We start from the raw sequence: 22,617 nt of genomic DNA, 5'->3' as shown, positions 1-22,617 counted from the left end.
ACTTTAAACAGCAGTGAAACAATCATTATCTGATAACACACGGAATGCCATTGTTCAAGGAACTAATTCTGGCTGAATCTGGACAGTCCTGAGCAGCAGACCCAGGATGCTATCAGATCCAAATAAGCTCATCATCATCACCAAGCTCATTTGGTCACCCCATTACAGGAAGGATGTGGAAGCTTTGGAGAGGGTGCAGAAGAGGTTTGCCAGGATGTTGCCTGGATTAGAGAGTAGTAGTAGATATAAGGAGAGGTTGGACAAACTGGATTGTTTTCTCTGGAGCATCGAAGGCTGAGGGGAGACTGATAGAGATTTATAAAATTTATGAGAGGCATAGATAGGGTAGACAGTCAAGAGTCTCTTTCCCCAGGTGGAAATGTCAAATACTAGAAAGCATAGCTTTAAGGCGAGAGGGGGAAAGTTTAGAGGAGATTTAAGAAGCAAGTATTTTTTTTTACACAGAGAGTGGTGGGTGTTTGGAATGTGCTGCCAGGGGAGGTGGTGGAAACAGACATGATATTTCAGAGGATTAGACAGGCACATGTATAGGCAGGGAATGGAGGGATATAGACCATGTGCAGGCAGAAAGGTTTAGTTTAATTTGGTATCACGGCCAGCACAGACATAGCGAGCTGTTCCTGTGCTGTATTGTTCTATGTTTTATTTTGGTGCATTGAAATAGTTTAATCAGCTCCTTGGGCTGTATCCTTGCCTTTCTCTCTTGGTGCTCCTCTATCATGCTCTCAGCCTCTTGCTTACTCTTTGGCAGTCTCCCTTCTCCCATTAGAGCTTTCATCCACTGTGCCCAGTCCATTAGCTCTCGAACTGTTCTGTTGAACTTCTGCAGCTGGTATGAAGCTTCTAGCTTCTCCTTTCTGAAAAAGAAAGAAATCAGCAGAAGGTTAACAGTGTGGAGGATAATAACAAACACTCAGCAGGTCAGGCAGCATCTGTGGAAAGGAAAACAGTCAACATTTTGGATTAGTGACATTTCATCAGAATTGGGAAAAAGAGAGATGAAAATGTGTTTTCAGTAGAAGGGAAATTGGGACCATTGACTGTTTTCTCTTTCCACAGATGCTGCCTGACCTGGTGAGTTTTTCTAACATTTTCTGGTTTTGTTTCAGATTTTCAGCATCTGCATTTTTTAAAAAAATTTCATTTACAGGCTGAAGGATGTTCAAGAATAGAGGGACCTGGGTGCACAGTCTTTTCAAAGTGGCAGAGAATGTTGTAAGTGGTTAGTGAAGCACATGGGATCTTGGGGCATAGAGTAAAAGTAAGGAAGTTACATTGAATCTGCATGGCTCAGCCACAATAAGAGTATTCCAGTTGTGGACAGCAGACTTTGGAAAGGATGGAAAGGTTCTAGGGAGGGGGCAGAAAAGATTGACCAGAATGGTTCCAGGGATAAAGAATTTTGGGTTGTTATGGTTAGATAGGAGAAGATCAAGATTAGAGGGACACAAGAGACTGCAGATGCTGGAATCTGGAGCAACAAACAATCTGCTGGAGGAATTCTGCAGGTTGAGCAGCATCTGTGGGAGGAAAGGAATTGTGGATGTTTTGGGTCAAAACCCCTGCATCAGGACTAAGAGTGGAGAAGGGGGAGATGGCCAGCTTAGAGAGGAGAAGGGGAGTGGCAAGAAAGGATTCCAAGGCAATTAGTGGACTGAGGAGGGGTGTAAAATGACATGCAGGTAGTGCCAGGTAGGGGAGGTGAGTGGGGGTGGAGTTGGAAGACTGTGGAGGTGAATGATAGATTGAGCCAGACAGAGAGGAAAAAGAAAAAAAGTAGAGTGAGGTGGGGGGGGAGGGGTGTGAAAATGGGAGACAGCTGCTGGAGGGAGATAAGCAGGAACACAAAGCACTACCAGTGCTGGACTCTGATAAGTAAAGGAGATGAATATGGGAAACATTAAGGTCGGGGGGGGGGGGGGGGGGGGGGGGGGGGGGGGGGGGGGGGGGGGGGGGGGGGGGGGGGGGGGGGGGGGGGGGGGGGGGGGGGGGGGGGGGGGGGGGGGGGGGGGGGGGGGGGGGGGGGGGGGGGGGGGGGGGGGGGGGGGGGGGTGGGGGGGGGGGGGGGGGGGAGGTGTAAACGCAGTTGGAACCAGATTGGTGGGTGGGGGAATCCTGTGTGTGAAGTGGGTGTATGAACCAGGAGGGGGGCAGTTTAGATATAGAGGGATGCTGTTCCCATTGGCTGATGTTTCAAGGAGCGGGGATACAAATTTAAAGTTCTGGCCAAAAATATGGGAGATGGGAGTTATGATTGGAAGGAATTCATTGCTCATAGGGCTGGTGAAACCAGCACCAGTCAGGCTTTGGACAGTGAATAGGATAGGCAGAAGAGAATCATTTGCTTGGCCATGGACAAAGAGCAGGAAAGCAAACTGTTGGGATTGCTTTAGGAGCTGGCATTGACATGATAGGCCAAATGGCCTCCACCTGTTTTGTAACAATTCTATGATTCAGAAGTCAAGAAATCAAATTAGGAATCACATAAAACTCACAATAAACAGGCCTGCAAAACCACACACTATCCATTCACAGCCTCCCTTTGCTTTCTCTGGTCTGGCCATTCCATGGACCGAACTTTACATCCTGTACTTTGCATTTCTCTCTTTGGACCAGTCCTGAGCAGCAAGGAATCTGAAGTTTCACATTGCCCTTCTATTGGGATTCCTCTGATACAGGTAGTGTGCTCACTAGCTGGGCATTCCTTAACTACCTACATTTGCTACAGTGGCTCAGTCGATGATGCCCTTACTTCTAAGTGGGAAGTCATGGGTTCACTCTAAATGTATTCCAATGCAAAGAGATTGCAGATGCTGGAAATTGGAAATGAAATCAGAAAATGCTAGAAACACTCAATAGGTCAGCAGCAGCTGTGGACTGTCAATGCTTCAGGCTAATGACCTTTCATCAGAACTAGGAGAAATGAAACATCCTCGGCCTGAAATGTTAGCTCTACTTCCTCTCCACAGATATTGCTAAGTACCTTCTCTATTTTCCCTTTTTTATTCCAAATGTAGTGTTAAAGATGCTGCCTTTTGGAAGAGACATTCATGCATGACCCAGACTACTTTATTACGTGGAAACAACAATTTCATAATGATACTTTTAAGAGGAGCATGAAAGCTATTCTGAGTGACCTAATCAATAATTATCCCTCGATCAACAACACTAAAATTGATGATCCTATCATTGTACTCTATGTGGCCCATTCCCTGCAATTGCCACCTATCCCCTCCAGGCCCCCCACCCTCTCCCAAACCTCTCCAACTAGGTCTCAGCTGATGGACCCTGAGCCCTGAATCCCCAACCACATAATGGCCTCTTGACAGCCAGATGCTGTCAAGAACATTTAATTGATGATCAGAGACATTTAAAAGAAGTTCAAAGGGTTTAATCTTTTTTAAATTAAGAAGTAATAAATGTAGAACATAGAGCTGTTCTATGTTTATATTTATATATTTTATATTCATAAAGAGCTGTTCCCAGCACTGGACAGGGCATTCGGCCCATGATGTTTTGCCAATCTTGATGCCAATTTATATTAAATGTCCTCCTCCTGTGTATCATCCATATCCCTCCATTCCCTTCATTCATATGTCTATCTAAAACCCCTTAAACTCCACCAAACTGCCTGTGTCCACTCCTACCCCTTGTAACCTATTCCAGGCACCTACCACTCTCAGTGTAAGAAAATTGCTCCTCACTTTGTCTTTAAACTTCCCCCTCTAACCTTAAAAGCATGTCCTCTGGTGTTTGACATTTCTACTCTGGGGAAAAGATTCTGACTTTCTACCCTCTCTATGCCTCTCATAATTTTAAAAACCTCTATCAGTCTCCCCTCAGCCTCTGATACTCTAGGGAGAACAACCCAAGTTTGTCCAACCTCTCCTTATAGCTCATACCCTCTAATCCAGGCAGCATCCTGGTAAACCTCTTCGGCACCCTCTCCACAGCCTCCACATCCTTCCTACAATGGGGCAACCAGAACTGCACACAATACTCCAAGTGCAGTCTGACTAAAGTTTTATATAGCTGCAGCATGACTTCCTTACTCTTATACTCAATATCCCTACCATCTTTAGTACCTTATCCACTTGCATAGCCACTTTCAGTGAACTAAGGACCTGAACCCCAAGATCCCTCTGTACCTCAGTGCTATTAAGGGTCCTACCATTAACTGTATACTTTCTACTTTCATTTGACCTCCCAAAGTGCAACACCTCACACTTGCCTGATTAAACTTCATCTGCCACTTCTCTGCCCATATCTGTAACTGATCTATACCCTGCTGTATTTCTTGATAGTCCTTTACATTGTCCACAACTCCACCAATCTTGGTGTCATCCGCAAACTAATCCACCCATCTACATTTTCATCCAAATCATTGATATATAATCGCAAACGACAGAGGTCCTAGCACCAATCTTGTGGAACACCACTGGTCATGGACCTCCAGCCAGAATAACAGCCTTCCACGCCTACTCTGTTTTCTATGGGCAAGCCAGTTCTGAATCCAAACTTGCAATTCACCCTGGATCCCATGCGTCTTCATCTTCTGAATCAACCTACCATGAGGGACCTTATCAAAGCCTTAAAGTCCATCTAGGTTACATCCACTGCCTTACCCTCAACAAGCTCCTTTGTCACCTCTTCAAAGAACTCAATCAAGTTTGTAAGGCAAGATCTGCCCTGACACAAAGCCATGTTAACTGTCCCTAAGCAGGCCATGCCTTTTCCAAGTGCATATAAATCCTATCCTTAAGTATCCTCTTCAATATCTTCCCTACCACTGATGTGAGACTCACTGGCCTAAAGTTACCTGGATTATCCTTATTTCCCTTTTTGAACAAAAGCACAACATTTGCTACTCTCCAGTCCTCTGGGGCCTTGCCTGTTGCCAGTGAGGACAAAGCCCCGAGCAATCTCCTCACTTGTTTCTTGCAATATTCTGGGATATACGGTATGCCATCAGGCCCTGGTGACTTATCCACCTTAATACTTTTCAGAAGATCCAGCACTACCTCCTCCTGAATCTCAAAATGTCCCAGCACGTTAGCATGCCCCCACTCTGTTTTCACTATCCTCCAAATCCTTCTCCTTGGTAATTACTGGACATAAAGTACTCATTTAGTACCTCAGCCATTTACTCTGAGTCAAAGCACAAATTCCCTCCTTTATACTTGAGTGGACCATACCCTCGCCTTAGTTGTCCTCTTTTCCTAATATAAGCATAAAATGCCTTAGGGTTCTCCTTGATCCTGCTGCCCAATGACATTTCATGGCTCCATTGGCCTTCCTAATTATCTAATGTACTTTAAAGCCCAATAAAGTGATAGATAATTAAAAACATTAAGGAAAAAATAAATCACTTAGTCATGGATTCATACAGCACCTAAACAGGCCCATGAGTCTGCACCAACCAGCAAGCACCAATTTGCACTAATCCTATGCCCACATTCCATCAACTCACCCTGCCCAGATTCTAAGACTCACCTACACACTTGGGGCAATTTACTGGTTAATTTTAAATTACCACCCACATGGCTTTGGGATATGGGAGGAAACCAGAATACCAGGGGGAAACCCACACAGGGTGAACATGTAAACTCAACACAGACAATACCAAGGTGTGGATTGAACCCGGGTCCGCTGGACCTGTGAGGTAGTGGCTCTATTGTGCCACACTTATCTTTCCAAGCCGGGCTGCTGACCACATTCAGATAAGTGGAGTTGTTCTGCATGCACCAGTCATGGCTGGTGTAATGATGAGGGGCACAGTGCAAAGTTCCTCTACCCCTCAGCTCAGGATGTTTGTACCACTGCCTTGGGTTCAGTGTTGAGACCGGGAGTAGAGTGGGAAGTCAGATCTGCTGGCTTGTCTCTGACTTTCATACATTAATGTGCAGGAGAGGATGTCAGGGGCAAGCTGACCAAAAGGTAAGCACACTTTGGGCCATTATCAGTCTGTAGCTTCTGGGAGATTGACGTGGCAGCCTCATTTCCTATATTATCTTCAGAACTAATTCACTGTTGTAACCTCCCGGGGACATGAAAAGGCCACAAAATAAATGCTCTTTCCTCTGTATCCTTTCTGAGTCTGTATTTGGGAAATGTACTCACCGCTGTTTGGCTTCCTTCTTTAGTCGAAGCCAGCTGTCCTGCATTCTCCCCATTCTTCAGGCTGAGCTTATCCGATAGCGGAAAATGGACTCACACAGCTGCCTGGCATCAACTTCCAGTGCCTAGTTCAGATATGCAAACAAACATGTTAATGGCTGTACAATTCTAGTTGGATCTAAACTCCAGAGGGAGAGGGGTATGTGGATACAGGACTGTAGCCCCCAGCCTGGTACAGCAGGAGGGAGTGCACAGGGTGTGGACCCAGGATTATAAACAACACTCCCCTCACCCAACCCACTCTAACACAGCAGGAGGAAGTGTACACGGCATGGACCCATGACTGCAATCCCACCCTGTGCACTAAGAGATAGTACAAATTGTGTGAGCATATTTCAGCAATGCCTATTTTATACGTGACCATTTGGTGCTTTAGCTTGTTCCCACACTGGTTATACAGGTTAGTGCAGATTAAGAGGGAAAGGTTAGAGGGAAAAGCAAAAGAAAGATCCCTTCCCAGCCTTTACCTTATTACTTGACAACAAAATGCTAGGCCACATAGGTAGGAGTCTGAGAGCAGTTCTACTGTCCCTCAGTTAATCATTCAAACCTGACCCCAAGAGAATGGTTGGAATCCAGGGGTTAAAAGAGGAATTCAGTAATTTTGCACTATTGGCAGGGAATCTTATTGGCAGCACACACTAATCTGTGTCTCCATTGCACATATTTGTGCCTGCCACTGACAGAGGCTTCCTACCAGGAACACAATCAGGCTATGGCTCATTGGTAATTCTCTTGGTCAGAAGTTTGTGGGTTCAAGCCCCACTTGGGAATAAAAATCTATGCAAACACCCTTGTGGTACCAAGAGTGTAGGTACAATATTTTGCAGGTACTTTATTTTTTGTATAAAATATTAAAATGAGGCTGTCTGCTCCCTTGGGTTAAGGGACACCAATGGTACATTATGTGCAGGACGGTGACCAACACCTCAAACAGATTACCTGGTAATTATCACACTGCTAATTGTGGGATCTTTGTGGTGTACAAAAGAGCCTTCTGTTGGACCACATTCCCTACATACAACAATAATTATATTTCAATAGTAATTAATTAGATATAGAGTGGTTTGTGATACACAGATGTTTTCTTTATTTGTAGATTTGGTGGTTAATATATATCAGGTGAGGTTAACACTAGTCTGCTGTGATGATGCCCTCTCTGCTAACATTCAATTTCAAGCCTCGAACTTGCAGAGTAATCAACTGTGGAACTACTTCCAAGATGTGGGGGAGGAAGGAGTATGGGTAAAAAAAAACAGAGATTATATGGGGCAACTTTGGTTGGAATTCAGGCCAACTTTGGCTCAGCATGCAGAATTTACCTCCATCTTGTCCCGGATAACTGTGATTTCCAGTTCAGTTTCTTTATGTCTCCTTATCAGTTTTTCCACATTTTCCACATCCCGGCCATAGTCCAGTCCTTGCATCATCAAACTCTGTCAATAGAAATGGACAATTTGTGGGTCAGCTTTGCTCAGAGGCGATGTGACTCTTGCCTATGAGGGCCCAGACAGAGCATGTTGACAGGACAAACCAGAGCATATTGACAGGAAAAATAACAAACCACATAGTAGAGCACAAGAATATTTTACTGTAAGGACAGTCAGCTCTTCAACTCTCCTTGCTCTTGGTAGAATAGTATTGTAGTATGAGAGCACATGGCTGTCATGTGACCGTAACAACAATGACCCCACTGGTCAGAGGACAGCATTGCTCTTTGGATCGGAAGTGACATCAATGTCAGTCAAGATGTGGCTCCACCCCACCCATCAGGTGTGGGTATGGGGATTGGCTTTGGAGAGGCACCTTTGTCCTTGAACCTGCCTGACCATTGGCCATGGTAGGCACCTTTGTCCTTGACCTCCAAACCATTGGCCTGACCTAAATCACCTGGCTAGGCTCCACCCAGCCCCCTAGTACTATAAAGAGTGTTGCAATTCCCTGGTCTCTCTCTTTCAACTGCCCCAGGAGTAGTGAGACAACACTGCAGAGACCACTGGTAAGAGTCTGCACTACCATGTGGTTTGGGAGTGTCTTAGTCAGATTCCAGGGAGTGTTAGGGCCAATGCTTGTTTGAGTCAAGGTATTCAGGCACTGAAGTGTTTATCCCTCGATAAGCTGTACCTTGTTATTGTGTGTTTGTGTGTGTATCTCATCCACATTGCGATTCCCCCTCACATTCGCGATCTTCTGCGTGTGTGTGTGTGTGCACCTGTTCCCATTCATTCTGTCCCCGTGTTCATCTTTGTTAATAAACTATTTTTAAATTACAAAGACTGTGTCCAGAGTTCCTCTACCTTTAAGATTCCAAAAGAACCGTTTCACACAACAAGTATGTCTTAGAAAACTTGTTTCAGTGCACAGGCCACACAACATAGGGTAGGACCTTGCATGGAGTAGCAGCTCAGAAACTATTAACATCAAAACCATCTTCTCATCACTGGATGACAGTGATCTTTCACCTCCTTTGCAATTGGAGGTCAATGTCCCACTCACGAGAGATTACTGAATGATTTTTGGTCTTGCCTCACACCGCATTCTGACACATGTAATGAAACAATTTCCACTTGCTTGGGTGAGTTCAGCTTCAACAACACTCAAGAAGCTTTACACCATGCAGGGCATAGCAGCCTAGTTGATAGGCACCCCATTCACACACTCAACTCCACCACTGATGCACAGTAGCAGCAGTGTGTACCCATCTACAGGATGCACTGCAGCAACTCACCAAGACTCCTTAGACAGCACCTTCCAAACCCACAACCTCTGCCAGCTAGAAGGACAAGAAGCAGCAAAAGCATAGTAACACTACCACCTGGAAGTTGCCCTCCAAGCTACACACCATTCTGATTTGGAAATATATCACCGTTCCTTCACTGCTGCTGGGTCAAAAATCTTGGAACTCTCCTTCCTAACAGCATTGTGAGTGTACCCACACCTCAAGGGCTGCAGCAGTTCAAGAAGGCACCTCATGACTGCCTTCTCAAGGGCAACTAGCGATGGGCAATTAAATGTTAGCTCAGTCGCAAAGCTCACGTTCCTTCAATGAATGATTAAAACAAATGTGGTTATAGTACATGGCTGGGTTCTGCACCCAGCTGAGGAGTTGACAGAGATTGGGGCACAGCCCAGTTACACAGTACTCACCTTTTTCACCCATTCTTTCTTTAATTTCATCCATTTCTCTGATTAAGGCATGAACCTCCAAAGCAGCTGCCAGTTTTTTCTTGTACTTATTCAAATTCCCCTGGAAACTGTTCCACCTGAAAGTAGATGGAGAAGACAGTGAGCAGGTAAGACAAGCTGGAGAGGGCAAGGGAGAACAAAGGAGAGTGAGAAGATGAGGCAAAGTGAGGGAGAGATCCAAAGTAACAGACACACAGATAGAGAATAATAGGCATGGTTGAAAGGAGAGTAGGGGCAGAGAGTGTGGGGACAGTATGAATAGAAAAAGGGGCGAGGCAGAGAGTGTGGGGTGCAGGGAGAGGGGGAATGGTGGCAAAGAGAGGGATCATTGGGATGACGGGGACAAGAGAGAGGTGGCCACAACAGGGTTAACGAGGAAGCACTATTGAAAAAGAGGGGAATGAGTGTGGGGAGTGGAATAAGGGTGGTAGAGAGTGATGAAAAGAGGGAGAGATGGGGGGACAGGAGGAGTTATGAGGGAGCGCGTGATGGAGCATGGAGGAAAGATGGGGCAAGAGAAGGGGGAAAAGAGATGGGAAAGGAGGGAGGGACGGGGAAAGAGTGGGAATGGAGGGGGAAAAGGAGGAGAAAAGGTGGGGGAAGAGAAGGGGAGGGGGAAATATTAGGGAAAAGGGGAAGAGAGGGCAATGACAGAAGTTTGGGAGTGAGGAAGGGAGAGTTCATGAGAGGATTCATAGCAGGGAGAAAACAGAATATAAATGGAAGTTGTACTGTGAACCTGAAGCTTAGATTGCAGTATAACATTTTTATATTTTCCCCTTTTCCCTTCTGAAAGTGTGTGTCAACTAATCACTTGAATTTGGCTTCTTGCATTTCTGTTAATATTGTATAACAATATAAGGAACAGGCGTGGATGTTGGCCATTTTGCCCCCTTAGCCTGCTCTGATTGTGACTGGTGTCATCTTTGCTCAACCTTTTTCTTGGCTGATCCCCATTGCTGTTCTCCTATAGTCCATAGATCTATTGATCTCAGCCTTGAACATAGTTAATAACCCAGCATCCAGTGTCCTCTGGGGAGGAGAATTCAAAAGATTCACTGCTCTTTATGAAAACCTGAGCCCATGCCACTGTCTAGACTTTCCCCACCAGTGAAAACATCCTCACTGCATCTACCCTGCCAAAGCCCTTCATCTCAACAAGGTCATGTCTAATCCTTTCTAAACTGCATGGGTCTAAACTGCTCAATGTCCCCTTGTAAAATAACCCCTTCATCCCAGGAATCACCTTGGTGAACCTCTGCACTGCCTGCTGTGGGTAGGTGGGGTCCATTCAAGCCCCCCCCCCACCCGCTCAGAAAGTGTTAACAATGTGAAATATGATCGTATGGTCTCTAGCTTCCCATTCCTGTCTCATTTGCATACACTTGCCCAACTTTGGCAGAGAGAAACTTTGCCCATCTAGTGAGTCACTATACACTGGGATAGATGACATCTGCCCAGCCAATTGCCAAGTCTGCTTTCTGAAAAAAATTCTCTGATTATGAAACTGTGAGGAAATCCCCTGGAATCAAGCAAGAAAGAAAGGGGCACTTGAGGCCAAGATCAGATTAGCCATAATGTTATTGAATGGCAGGGCCAAATGCCTGCTCCTACTCTTCATTCTTATGTCTTACTCTAGGGTTAGAAAATTTAGAGGTTCAAAATCAGGTTTCTGAACTGGGATGTTTCAGCTTGATCATATATGATTGGTAGAGGGAACCACACCTGGTCCTCACCCAATATCCACATGCAATTGCTTTCCAGTGCTGATTACTGGATTGCAATTAGGAACAGGGCTCCTGTCTAGTCCCTTCCACTACAATCCCACCCTAATTAAGGTCAACCAAAGTTGCTATTGCAACAGTCCAAATGGTAGCTCAGCACAAACAACGTGAAGTGGAATCCTCATGGGTGTGTTGCAAGGTGATGGCTGGCTTTGCTGGGAAGCATTGAGGCAGGCTCTGGCAGCTTGTTTGCAAAAGGAATGTGAATGGGGGCAGGGCAACCTTTCATTCAACTGCTGCCTGCGTCGGAGAACGATTGGAACGTCATCTTTATTCTGCCTCTCCAGCTGGCTGGCCAGGTTATTGATGGTCCTGATGTGAGCATCGTCCACTGTCATGTCCTATGGAAGATCACAGACTTGGGTCAATATTCAGGCATTACTGGAATATCAAAAGAACCATTCTATTACATGGGTCATTTGTAAAGAAATATCCATGACGCCGAGTTCCTGGATATTTTTTCTATTCTATTTTTCAGGAGGACAGGAAAAAAATAAGGTATTTTGCAATACCTCCAGTTAGAAGGCAACTGCTTTAAACTGCATAAAGTACATCCAAGTTACACTTCCAATGATCTACTCACTCACTCCCACTTAGGCAGACTCTGCCACGCTGACTACTACCACCAGCTGCCCTCTCCCAGAGGACACAACTCAGGCAGAGCACTCAGTGAAACAAATGACTGGTTTTGTGTCTCACTGAACCCTGGCTGCTCTAATCATCAGTGTACCTGCATCCCACATCTTCAGCTAACTGTCCAGAAGTAAAAAATTACTGAGGAATACATAGGTCAGCTTCTCTCCAAGAAGACATCACTAACTCAAATGCACATTACCCATTGGTACCTGGTTCACAGCAGCTGAAATAGAGGTATTACCTTCTGTGGGACAATGTAGAGTTTGATGGGGCATCATAGTGAGAGATTTACTTTGTATCCAGTCCTATGCCTAAGGTATGTTCAGTGCTGATTGGTGGTGCAGCAGGCAGAAAACTACTGAACATTGATTTCCATTATCCTGCTGTGGACGAATTGGCCCAAGTTTCTGAATGGAATACTTGACACAGGAAGAGTCCATGCTGGTTCTCAAAAGAGCAATCCCATCAGTCCTCTCTTCTTTTTATCTCCCCTCTTTCTTTCCAGTCTTGACCCGAAACGGCAACTGTCCATTTCCCTCCATAGATGCTGCCTGACCTGCTGAGTTCCTCCAGCGCTTTTTGTGTGAATCCCACTCAGTCCCATTTCCTGTAGCCCTACAACTTCTCTCTCACATGCTAATTGTCTTCCTTTCAATTTTTTTTTACACTCATGTTACAAGATAATTTTACAACAGCTAATTAACCTACCAGGTGTGGAAAGAAGCCCATGCAGTCACAGGGAGACAGTGCAATCTCCACATGGATTGTCTCCATGGTCAGGATGAATCCAGCTCCCTGGACCTGTGAGTCAGCCAACTGCTGCACCCACTGTGTCGCTTCTTACCAGTTGATAACATTCAATATACAGATGAGTGGTACACCTGCTATAAAATGATGCTCTGAAGCCTGTACCTACCCCTGTTCCATGAAACTTGTTGAGCTTTTTCTGCAGCTGTAAGCAATGTCATAGTCCTTGCCAACATCACCCACACTGATCATCACCTCCTGTTAGCAGATAAAAAGAAACACAATGGAATGACAAATGTAGTTCTGATGAAGTGTCATTGGCCTGCAAAATTAAACTCTGCATATCTATGCACAGATGCTGCCTGATCTGTGAGTATTTCCAGCATTTTTCTGCTCTTTTTATAGTTTATTAAGCTTTTTGTTCAGTGAATGAATGCATTTTCTATCACAACTGAGTCAGAAGTGGGATGATCACAAGTTGGGACAGTTCCATTTAGCTCCTCCTGAAAGCTGAGTGGGTAAGTGGTCCACCCAGGATGTTAATTATACAGTCAAGGGCTCATAAGTGAACGAAAAGTAACTCTTCTTTGGTTCTTTCATTTCTCCTCACTGCAATGTTGCATTTTAGTCACTGTCACAGGTTCTCCCCAGGATAAATTACTATTAGTTTCTGACCAATTTTCTGCATATAGAGCCATAATACAATCAACTGTATTAAAAAAAATTTAGATGAGAACCAAGAGGCAAGTGTGTAGCAAATCTATTTAAAAATACAGTAACAATGAATGCTTAATAGTGGGATGTTTGCCCAGAGCCCTGGTTAGCCAGTTACAACTATACCAGTTAAGTATATCTAACTTAAGGACTAAGTTTGTGATTCTCAAGAATTTGTGGGCACCATAAAGACGGTGCTTCTGTGAGACTGGTTTCCACCCAAGAATTACTATGAATCCACCTCAGAGAGCTGAAGGACTAAAAGTTACGATGAATTCCCACCACCCCTACCTTTTCTCTGATCCACGCTTCAACTTGTTCGACTTTTTGCAGGAATTCCAGGAAATCCCGGTTTTTCCTCCAACATTTTGCCACGTGCAGCCCACTGCTACCTTCAGTTGCTCCCAATGTTCAGGAGCTGCCTCATACTACGGCGGATTTCGCTGGATTTAGGATGATGTCCGGATAGTAGCAATTCACCTATCTTTATTGGTGCAAAATACAAGGTGCACAGTTTAGGGGAATGCCCTCAAAGTTACATAAAAACATCAGTGACAAACACCATAGGAAGTACCACGAATACGGGGTAAGTACCGAGTCAAAACCCAAGTCTCAGGACTAGGAACTAGAACCCACAATCTTCTGATTCAGAGACTAGGGGGCTATCCATTCAGCCATAGATAATATGAATAGGAAGGTCTCTGTACTAGAAGCCAAACATGGGAAATATACAGAAGTACAATTGCAGAAATTGCAGAGATTACATCGCATCCCTGATAAACACCAAGGATGGAGAAATCTTGCAGGCTGTAGGTGGAGAAGAAGTATGCAGCAGCTGATGGAATTTACTTGCCCTATATTGGGCTGCTTCTCCTTGTCAGAATTGAGACAGACCTGCTGCCCCTTGCAGCATCAGTTGGGAAACAGCTGCAATCATGACTGAGGATTGGGTACAAGGCCTAACAATGAGTGACACTGACTGAGCTAGAAGTGTTCGGTTAAGATGGAGGGTGTCACACAAGCAAATATGGATGAAGGAAGAAAATCCTGACCTCAGTAACATGGTTAATAATGGCCTGATGGGCCATGATTTCAGCCTCAAAGGCCTGGTGTTTCTGCAACAGCTTCAGTTTGCCATGCAGGTCACTGAGTGTCTGTGGAGGTGTCCTTTAACTTCTGCATCCTTTCGGTGATCCAGCCCTCCTCCTAAAAGCAAACAAAAACAGATTGAAGTGGTAGGGCCAGAGCAGGAGGTGGATCCTTATACAATTGTGGGAATTCTCTGGGCTGACGTTACACTCTCCTCCTTTACTGTGCTCTCTCCTATTTACACCTTTTCTTTTAGTAATTATACACCAAAATTTGAATGCTGTGATCAATTTAGTTCAAGATTCAACTGCATTTCTCTGGCCTTTCCCTTCTCTATCTGATGCTTGTCCTGAACTCACCCCTGCCTTTTTAACTTTACCCATCAATAAAATCAGCTAAGTTACTTCAACGTCAATAAGGACTTTAATGTAGCAAAATATCCTAAAATGCTTCAAAGTATCAATTAAATCCGGTTGCAAAATAAAACACAAACTGCTGGAGGAACTCAGCGGGTCAGGCAGCATCTGTGGAGACAAAGGGATTGTTGACGTTATGGGTCAAGACCCTGCATCGCAACTGAGAGTGTAGAGGGAAGATAGCCAGTACAGAGAAGTGAGAGGGAGGGGTGAGCAATATGGTGGCTCCAGGTAAGGAGAGACTAATGGGCAGATGGGGCCATGTGGGGGTGGGTGGTGGGAGGGGTGGAGATAGCGACAGAGACTGGCTATCTCCCCTTTACACTCTCAGTCCTAATGCAAGATCTTGACCCAAATGGCGACTATCCCTTTGCCTCCACAGATGCTGCCTGGCCCACTGAGTTTCTCCAGCAGCTTGTTTTTCACTCCAGATCCCAGCATCTGCAGTCTTTTGTGTCTCAGTTAAATCAGGTTTAGTCTGCAACTGAAGTACTGCATTCAGTTCTGCTCATAACATTATAGGGAAGATGTGAAAGCCTAGAGAGAATGCAGAAAAGATTAATGGTTCAGGAACAGGAGCTTGGATTATCAGTTTAGACTAGGTTAAACTGGGGTTATTCTCCTTAGACTAAAGGACCTTGATAGAGATGTTAAAGATCATGACAGGTTTAGACTGAGTAATAGAGAAAAGTTTCCTCCCATTAGCAAATGGTTCAAGCCTTAGTGGACTGCAATTTCAAAGTGTGGCCAGAAATTAGAGTAGGTGGGGGGGGGGGAGTACGAGGAGAAACTTCTTATTAGGCTGCAGAGAGTTAACTCTAGAATACGCATCCTACAAGGTGATGAAAGCAGATTCATTCAGGATTTTCTGGACACAATTGGATGGGCACAATGGAAAATAATTTGCTCGGGTTTTGATGAAAAAGCAGGGGAATGGGGCGGATTGCATTGCCCTGCTGAGATTCAGGGAATGGCCTCCTCCCGTGCCATAATGATCAAATGAAATGAATAGACAGATGGCTAAAACTCTTTGTGTGAAAGAATGTTAAGCCCAGAGCTTTGTCCTAGCTGATGTGGTCACCAATGAGAGGAAAAAGAAATCAAGCCAGAGCTGCTGAAATGCAGAGATCTCAGAGGGTGACAGAGCTGGAGGAGGGGCGGGGCAGAGATACGATGCAGCAAGGCCTCAGAGGGATCTGAAAACAAAGCTGAGAATTTTAAAACTGTTGGCATTGCTGGACTTGGAGTCAATGTAGAGCAATGGTGATGAGTGATTGGGTACATTAGGATACGGGCAGAATAGACTTGAATAGGCTGAAATTTATTGAGGAAGGGAAACGGGTCACCAGCAAGAAGAGCATTTATATTACTTGTGTCTTGAGGTGACAAGGACATGGTTGAGGGTTCAGAAGCCAATGAGCTGAAGCTGTTTTATGTAGACACTCTCACTACACTGTTCAATGAACAGCAAGGCATCCTCCTGGCAACATCTATTCATCAACAACCAACATCACTAAAACAGATGATCTAGCCATTATTTGAAGGTGATTTTGGGACTTGGGAGTGTAAAAATTGGCCCTTACATTTCCCACATTACAAAAGTATCTCAATGGCTTTCAGAGGTCCTGGAGTTGTGAAATGAACAACATGAATGCAGGACTCTCAATTTTTTCTTTACAATATATAGGACACCTATAATTCATGATAACCAGTTAATGATTCTGTCTTGCCTTCATCCCCTCTCTTCCCAAACCAATAATGCACTGCACTGTGGGTTTTGGCATATCACCTCAATAATCAAAATTAGTTGTCCACTAAAATGCCCTGGGTCATGTGTTTGAAAACTTGTTGTTCATTAACTCAACTTTATGATCTTATGATACCCTCCCCTGACAGTTTCTCACTGTCATGCAGATAATGATGAGATCTCTTAATTGAACAGAGGATGGGCAAGGGTCTACAATATAGAAAGGCCATGATGCAGGAACAACTTAACAGTAGTACCCACCAATAAAATGGAAAGCGAGTTAACAGATGGTGAGGCAAGTGTTTGTCAAATAAAGATAGTGCTTTGATAACGGAAAAGTCTCGCACTTTACAGCATTTCTCAATATTTCAGGATTCCCAAGTGCTTTACAGCCAATTATGTAAGTAATCTGCTCGAAGTTGATTTTGCCATCATCATTCAGCCGAGAGCTCAATGCACCCTTGGCCCAGCTTCCTGGGGAAGCTGATGGGAATGTGTGAAGAATAAAATGGGATTAGTATAGGATTAGAGTAAACTACGGATTGATTGTCGGCACATATTCAGTGGGTTGAAGGGTCTGCTTCTGTGCTGTATGATGATGAATTTCAAATGAGGGCATCCTCAGGTCTTTCAAAATTTATTTCAAAATACTTAAGAGTGAAAGATAAACCCTTTACAGTCAGAAGTATTACTCCAGAGAGTGTCAATGATTCAGTCAATATCATCACTCTTCATTTCACCGAAGGCTCTTGTCTCAAATGAAGGTAAGAGGAGAGGGATGGCTACTTTTATTCTGTCATGGTTTGTCAGCGGGAGGGGTGTGGGGGTGGGTAACTACACCTCTGTCTGAGGCTGCCACTGAGCAGTTTTTGTGAGGTGAATTGATGGCATGTTTGTTTGACTGGGTGTTTACCTCCAAGGCAGAAGAGGAGCAAACAGGGGAGAAGTTAAAACAAAGACAGTATATCAAGTGATTATTTACAGAACCTTGGAATTCATGCATGTCACCAGAGCCCCAGAGTACCACTGAGAAACTACAGGTAAATCCAAGGGTTGGGGGATGGGGGTTCTGGGTATGTCTACTGCCACAAAAGAAAAGAAGTCACATTTTGCAGTAAGGGATAAGAGTAGATCATGTCCTCCAGCCCAAAACAACCTTAGATCCACATCTACTCACTTGGGACAAGGATTGTACCAATAGTTGCAAGTCCACTTAAAGTGCAGAGACATGCACAGCTAAAAATCATGCATCAAGAAACACATTTAATTCCTTATTAACCAACAATGAACTAGGATTGAAACTTGAGCAAAATCTCTATCCCAGAAACCTATGATGGACCATGGGACCTTTTGAAGCAACTTTTAGAACTGGCCAAGAGCTGAAGAATCTGTGAGAAAAGTAGTTCATTTTAAATCACAAAACAACATTAACCTAAGGGTACAATTTACATATCTGGGTTCTCCACAGAGCTTCCGTGGTATGACATTGCAGAACTTCATTAGAGAAGGAACATTACAAGGTGTTAAGTTCAGAGTTCTTCCCTGTCAAAATAACTGTTCCCTGAACATGATGATCAAACAATGCATGGACTTACAAGGACACAGGAGGGACAATCAGAGGGGAGGGACATGTATCAATCAATTGTCACATTCAAGATTCTTTTGTATTATATAAAGCCTGAGTGGGTGTTCAGGTTTTAACATTGGCAACTTGAAGCAGAATTGCAGATAGATCTGATAACCCGAGCAAACAAGGGCAGACTCCTTCAGTGGATCACTGGGGTGAGTTGTGTTCAGAACCAGGGTTAGAATATAAGAACATAAGAAATAGGAGCAGGAGTAGGCCACCTGGCCCGTTGAGCATGCTCCACCATTCAATAAGATCATGGCTGATCTAGCCATGGACTCAACACCACCTACCTGCCTTTTCCCCATAACCCTTAATTCCCCCACTATGCAAAAATGTATTTAACTGTATCTTTAATATATTTAATGAGGTAGCCTCTACTGCTTCCCTGGGCATAGAATTCCACAGATTCACTACTCTCTGGGAAAAGCAGTTCCTCCTCACCTCCATCCTAAATCTATGCCCCTGAATCTTGAGGCTACATCCCCTAGTTCTAGTCTCACCTACCAGGGGGAAACAACTTCCTTGCCTCTATCTTATCTATCCCTTTCATAATTTTATATATTTCTATAAGATCCCCTCTCATTCTTCTGAATTCCAGCGAGTATAGTCCCAGGTGACTCAACCTCTCCCATAGGCTAACCCTTTCATCTCCGAAATCAACCTGGTGAACTTCCTCTGCACTGCCTCCAAAGCCAGTACATCTTTTCTCAAGTAAGGAGACCAGAACTGCATGCAGAACTCCAGGTGTGGCCTCACCAGTACCCGTACAGTTGCAGCCTAACCTCCCTGCTCTTAAATTCAATCCCTCTAGCAATGAAGGCCAACATTCCATTTGCCTTCATGATAGCATGTTGCATCTGTAAACCAACCTTTTGCGATTCATGTGCAAGCACTCCCAAGTGCTGCAATCTTTCACCATTTTAAATAATGGTCTGATCTTCTATTTTTCCTTCCAAAGTGGATGACCTTCACATTTACCAACATTGAACTCCATTTCCAGACCTTTGCCCACTCACTTAACCTATCTATATCTCTCTGCAGACTCTCCACATTCTCTACACAGTTTGCTTTTCCACTCAATTTAGTGTCATCAGCAAACTTAGATATGCTACACTTGGTCCCCTCTTCCAAATAATTAAATGTATACAGTGAACTGTTGTGGGCCCAGCACCGACCCCTACAGCACCCCATTCACCACAGATTGCCAGCCAGAGAAACACCCATTATTCCAACTCTCTGCCTTATATTAGTTAACCAATCCTCTATCCATGCTTATACATTATCCCCAACTCATGCATCCTGATCTTATAGATAAGCCTTTTATGCGGCACATCACTGAATGCCTCTGGAAATCCAAAGTATATAACATTCACCCTGTTTCCCCTCTATCCACTGCGCTCATATATCCTCAAAGAATTCCAGTAAGTTTGTCAAACAGGACCTGCCCTTCCTGAATCCATGCTGCGTCTGCCTGATGGAACCACTTCTATCTAGATGTCTTGCTATTTCTTCCTTAATGATAGCTTCAAGCATTTTCCCGACTACAGATGTTAAGCTAACTGGCCTATAGTTACCTGGCTTTTGCCTACATCCTTTTTTAAACAATGGTGTGACATTCGCTGTCTTCCAATCCGCCGGGACCTGCCCAGAGTTCAGAGAATTTTTGGTAAATTATCACAAATGCCTCTACCATAAATCCGTCATTTCTTTTCAGTACCCGGGGATGTATCCCATCAGGACCAGGGGACTTGTCTACCTTTAGGCCCACTATTTTGCTCATCACTACCTCTTTAGTGACAGCAATTGTATCGAGGTCCTCACCTCCCATCGCATCCATAACATCTCTCTTTAGCATGTTACATGCATCGTCCACCATGAAGACCGACGCAAAATAGTCATTTAAGGCCTTGACCATTTCCACATTAATTCCCCCTTCTCATCTTCCAAGGGACCTACGTTCACTTTAGCCACCCTTTTCCGCTTTATATAGTTATAAAAACTTTTACTATCTGTTTTTATATTTTGTGCTAGTTTACTTTCATAATCTATCTTCCCTTTCCTTATTGCTTGCTTAGTGGTTTTTTGTTGCTTTCTAAAGTTTTCCCAATCTTCCAGTTTCCCACTACTCTTGGCGACTTTGTATGCATGAGCTTTTAGCGATAGTGTTTGAGATAATTACATGGGGATGGAAGTTACAAGTACTGTTAAGAACTAAAAGCTGTGTAAGGTCATAAAAGTATAAAGACTACATCATGGGCAGTATTTTGTTGTAGTATTTCATAGCATACAATCCTATATGATTTAGCATCCAGATGAAGGGTCTTGACCCAAAACGTTGACTGTCCATTTCCCTCCACAGATGCTGCCTGACCTGCTGAATTCCTCCAACAATTTGTTTTTTGCTCCATATTCCAGCATCTGCAGGTTCTTGTGTCTCTTATATTGTTTAATTCCTTTGTAGTTTCTTTAAAACTTTTTGTTATATTATCTCTATTGCTTTATATTGTACTAGTTGTAATGTTTACTTAGTTTTAATAAAAGTTGTGCTGCTCTGTGAGTCTCGTCTTACCCTACTTGGACAGGTTCAGCCTGAGAATAGATAAGAGGTGTAAGGGAGCACTACCTACCCATGACACTCATGGAAACAGTATGAGTGTTGGATACAGACCTGTGCAGTTGGAAGCACAGTCTGCAATTTTGTTTGAGACTAAAAGCCATGCCACTGCTGTGAGCAAATGGAAAAAGCCAACCTGGGCCATTACTGGGATCAGAGCTAAGCTATCTGCTACTGAAACTAATGCTGCTGTTTTCCACATCAGGAAGCACAGGATCAGTAATTTGTTCCTAAGGCTCCAAGCAAAGCTTGACTGTTGCTGTGTGAATGCAGCTGTTTTTAATGCTGCACTGCTAGTTCTTTCAACAACACTACCTCACACTTGGGAGTTATTCCAATGAAAGAAAAATTACCGTTCAGGTCATTTATCCCATTCAAAAACCCTTCCCTACAACTCTATCCCATGATGTTTGCCCTGCTATAGCATATTAGTTATCTGTATACCCTGTCTAGGCTATTAACATTTTCCTCCTCATAATACCCCTCTCATATTCCTGCCTAGTGACAGTTACCCCCATATAGGATCTCTATTCCTGCCTCACCGAGAGATATTTATCCTCTATAAATAACATACCATACCCCTGCCAGGTTGGAGATATTAACCCCATTACAATAATCTAATTTGTTCAAATGTCAGTTTTACCCCACATCAGGTCAGACCTGAAAGAAAAGGATAAAACAGTGCACTCTCCTAGTAGTTAAAATCTAATAGCAGTGGAGGCTTGAAGAGCTTTGTGGGTCCAGGTACATAGACTACTAAATTATCAGGTTCCAGGACTTAAAACTAACAGAATGTTAGCCTTTATATCTAAAGAATGAAGAAGTTATTCTATAGCTGTATATATACCCCTGGTTAGGCCATACCTGCAGTACTGTGAATTGTTCTGGAAACCACATCTCAGAAGTGGTATATTGGTTGTAGAGGGAGTGATGCATGGTTAAATTAAGAGGAGAGATCACATAAACAAGAAATAAACTCCTTGGAATTTAGAAAGCTGATGGGTAATTCAATTGAAGTTTTCAAAATGTTAAGGAAAAATGGTAGTGTAGAGAGAAGAGACCATTGCTGCTGTTTGGGGATGTTGCTTAAAATTAGAACCAGGTCTCTCAGGATTGGTGCTAGGGAACATTTCTGAATATAGAGAGAGGTAAAAATTCAGAACACTACTACAAATGATAATTGGTGCCAGGGTAATTTAAAACCTGAAATTGACAGTTCTTGTTAACTAAAGATATTAAGGAATTTGAGAGAAAGGTGGTGTATGGAGCTATGTCAAGGCGGAATACAAGGTAAATGGCAGGATTCTGGGCAGTGTAGAGGAGCAGAGGGATCTGGGGGTTCATATCCACAGATCACTCAAAGTTGCCACACAGGTGGATAGGGTAGTTAAGAAAGCTGATGGGATGTTAGCTTTCATAAATTGTGGGATCGAGTACTGTGAGTACTGTGTCCAGTTCTGGTCGCCTCATTATAGGAAGGATGTGGAGGCGTTGGAAAGGGTGCAGAGGAGATTTACCAGGATGCTGCCTGGATTAGAGAGTATGGATTATGAGGAGAGACTAAAGGAGCTAGGGCTTTACTCATTGGAGAGAAGGAGGATGAGGGGAGACATGATAGAGGTATACAAAAATATTAAGAGGAATAGATAGAGTTGACAGCCAGTGCCTCTTTCCCAGGGCACCAATGCTCAATACAAGAGGGCATGGCTTTAAGGTAATGGGTGGGAAGTTCAAGGGAGACGTCAGAGGGAGGTTTTTCACCCAGAGAGTGGTTGGTGCATGGAATGCGCTGCCTAGGGTGGTGGTGGAGGCTGATACGTTGGTCAAGTTCAAGAGATTGTTAGGTAAGCATATGG

At 44.0% G+C, this 22,617-nt stretch overlaps 1 protein-coding gene across 1 annotated transcript in view; it reads right to left on the bottom strand.

The window, feature by feature from the left end:
- Window positions 1-22,617, bottom strand: part of sptbn5 (spectrin, beta, non-erythrocytic 5) — a 189,917-nt gene that overhangs the window by 62,163 nt on the left and 105,137 nt on the right. Inside the window, 14 exon segments of the mRNA XM_052012749.1 lie at window positions 716-878; window positions 6,142-6,195; window positions 6,238-6,263; window positions 7,521-7,636; window positions 9,349-9,461; window positions 11,391-11,509; window positions 12,721-12,770; window positions 12,773-12,809; window positions 13,557-13,619; window positions 13,621-13,647; window positions 13,649-13,692; window positions 13,695-13,749; window positions 14,318-14,420; window positions 14,422-14,471. Coding sequence (XP_051868709.1) covers window positions 716-878; window positions 6,142-6,195; window positions 6,238-6,263; window positions 7,521-7,636; window positions 9,349-9,461; window positions 11,391-11,509; window positions 12,721-12,770; window positions 12,773-12,809; window positions 13,557-13,619; window positions 13,621-13,647; window positions 13,649-13,692; window positions 13,695-13,749; window positions 14,318-14,420; window positions 14,422-14,471 — 1,020 coding nt within the window.

The sequence above is a fragment of the Pristis pectinata genome, chromosome 1, assembly GCF_009764475.1.
Source record: "Pristis pectinata isolate sPriPec2 chromosome 1, sPriPec2.1.pri, whole genome shotgun sequence".
Lineage (NCBI taxonomy): Eukaryota > Metazoa > Chordata > Chondrichthyes > Rhinopristiformes > Pristidae > Pristis > Pristis pectinata.
Note: the sequence above shows the minus strand (reverse complement) of the source record. Positions and strands in the feature narration are given on the sequence as shown.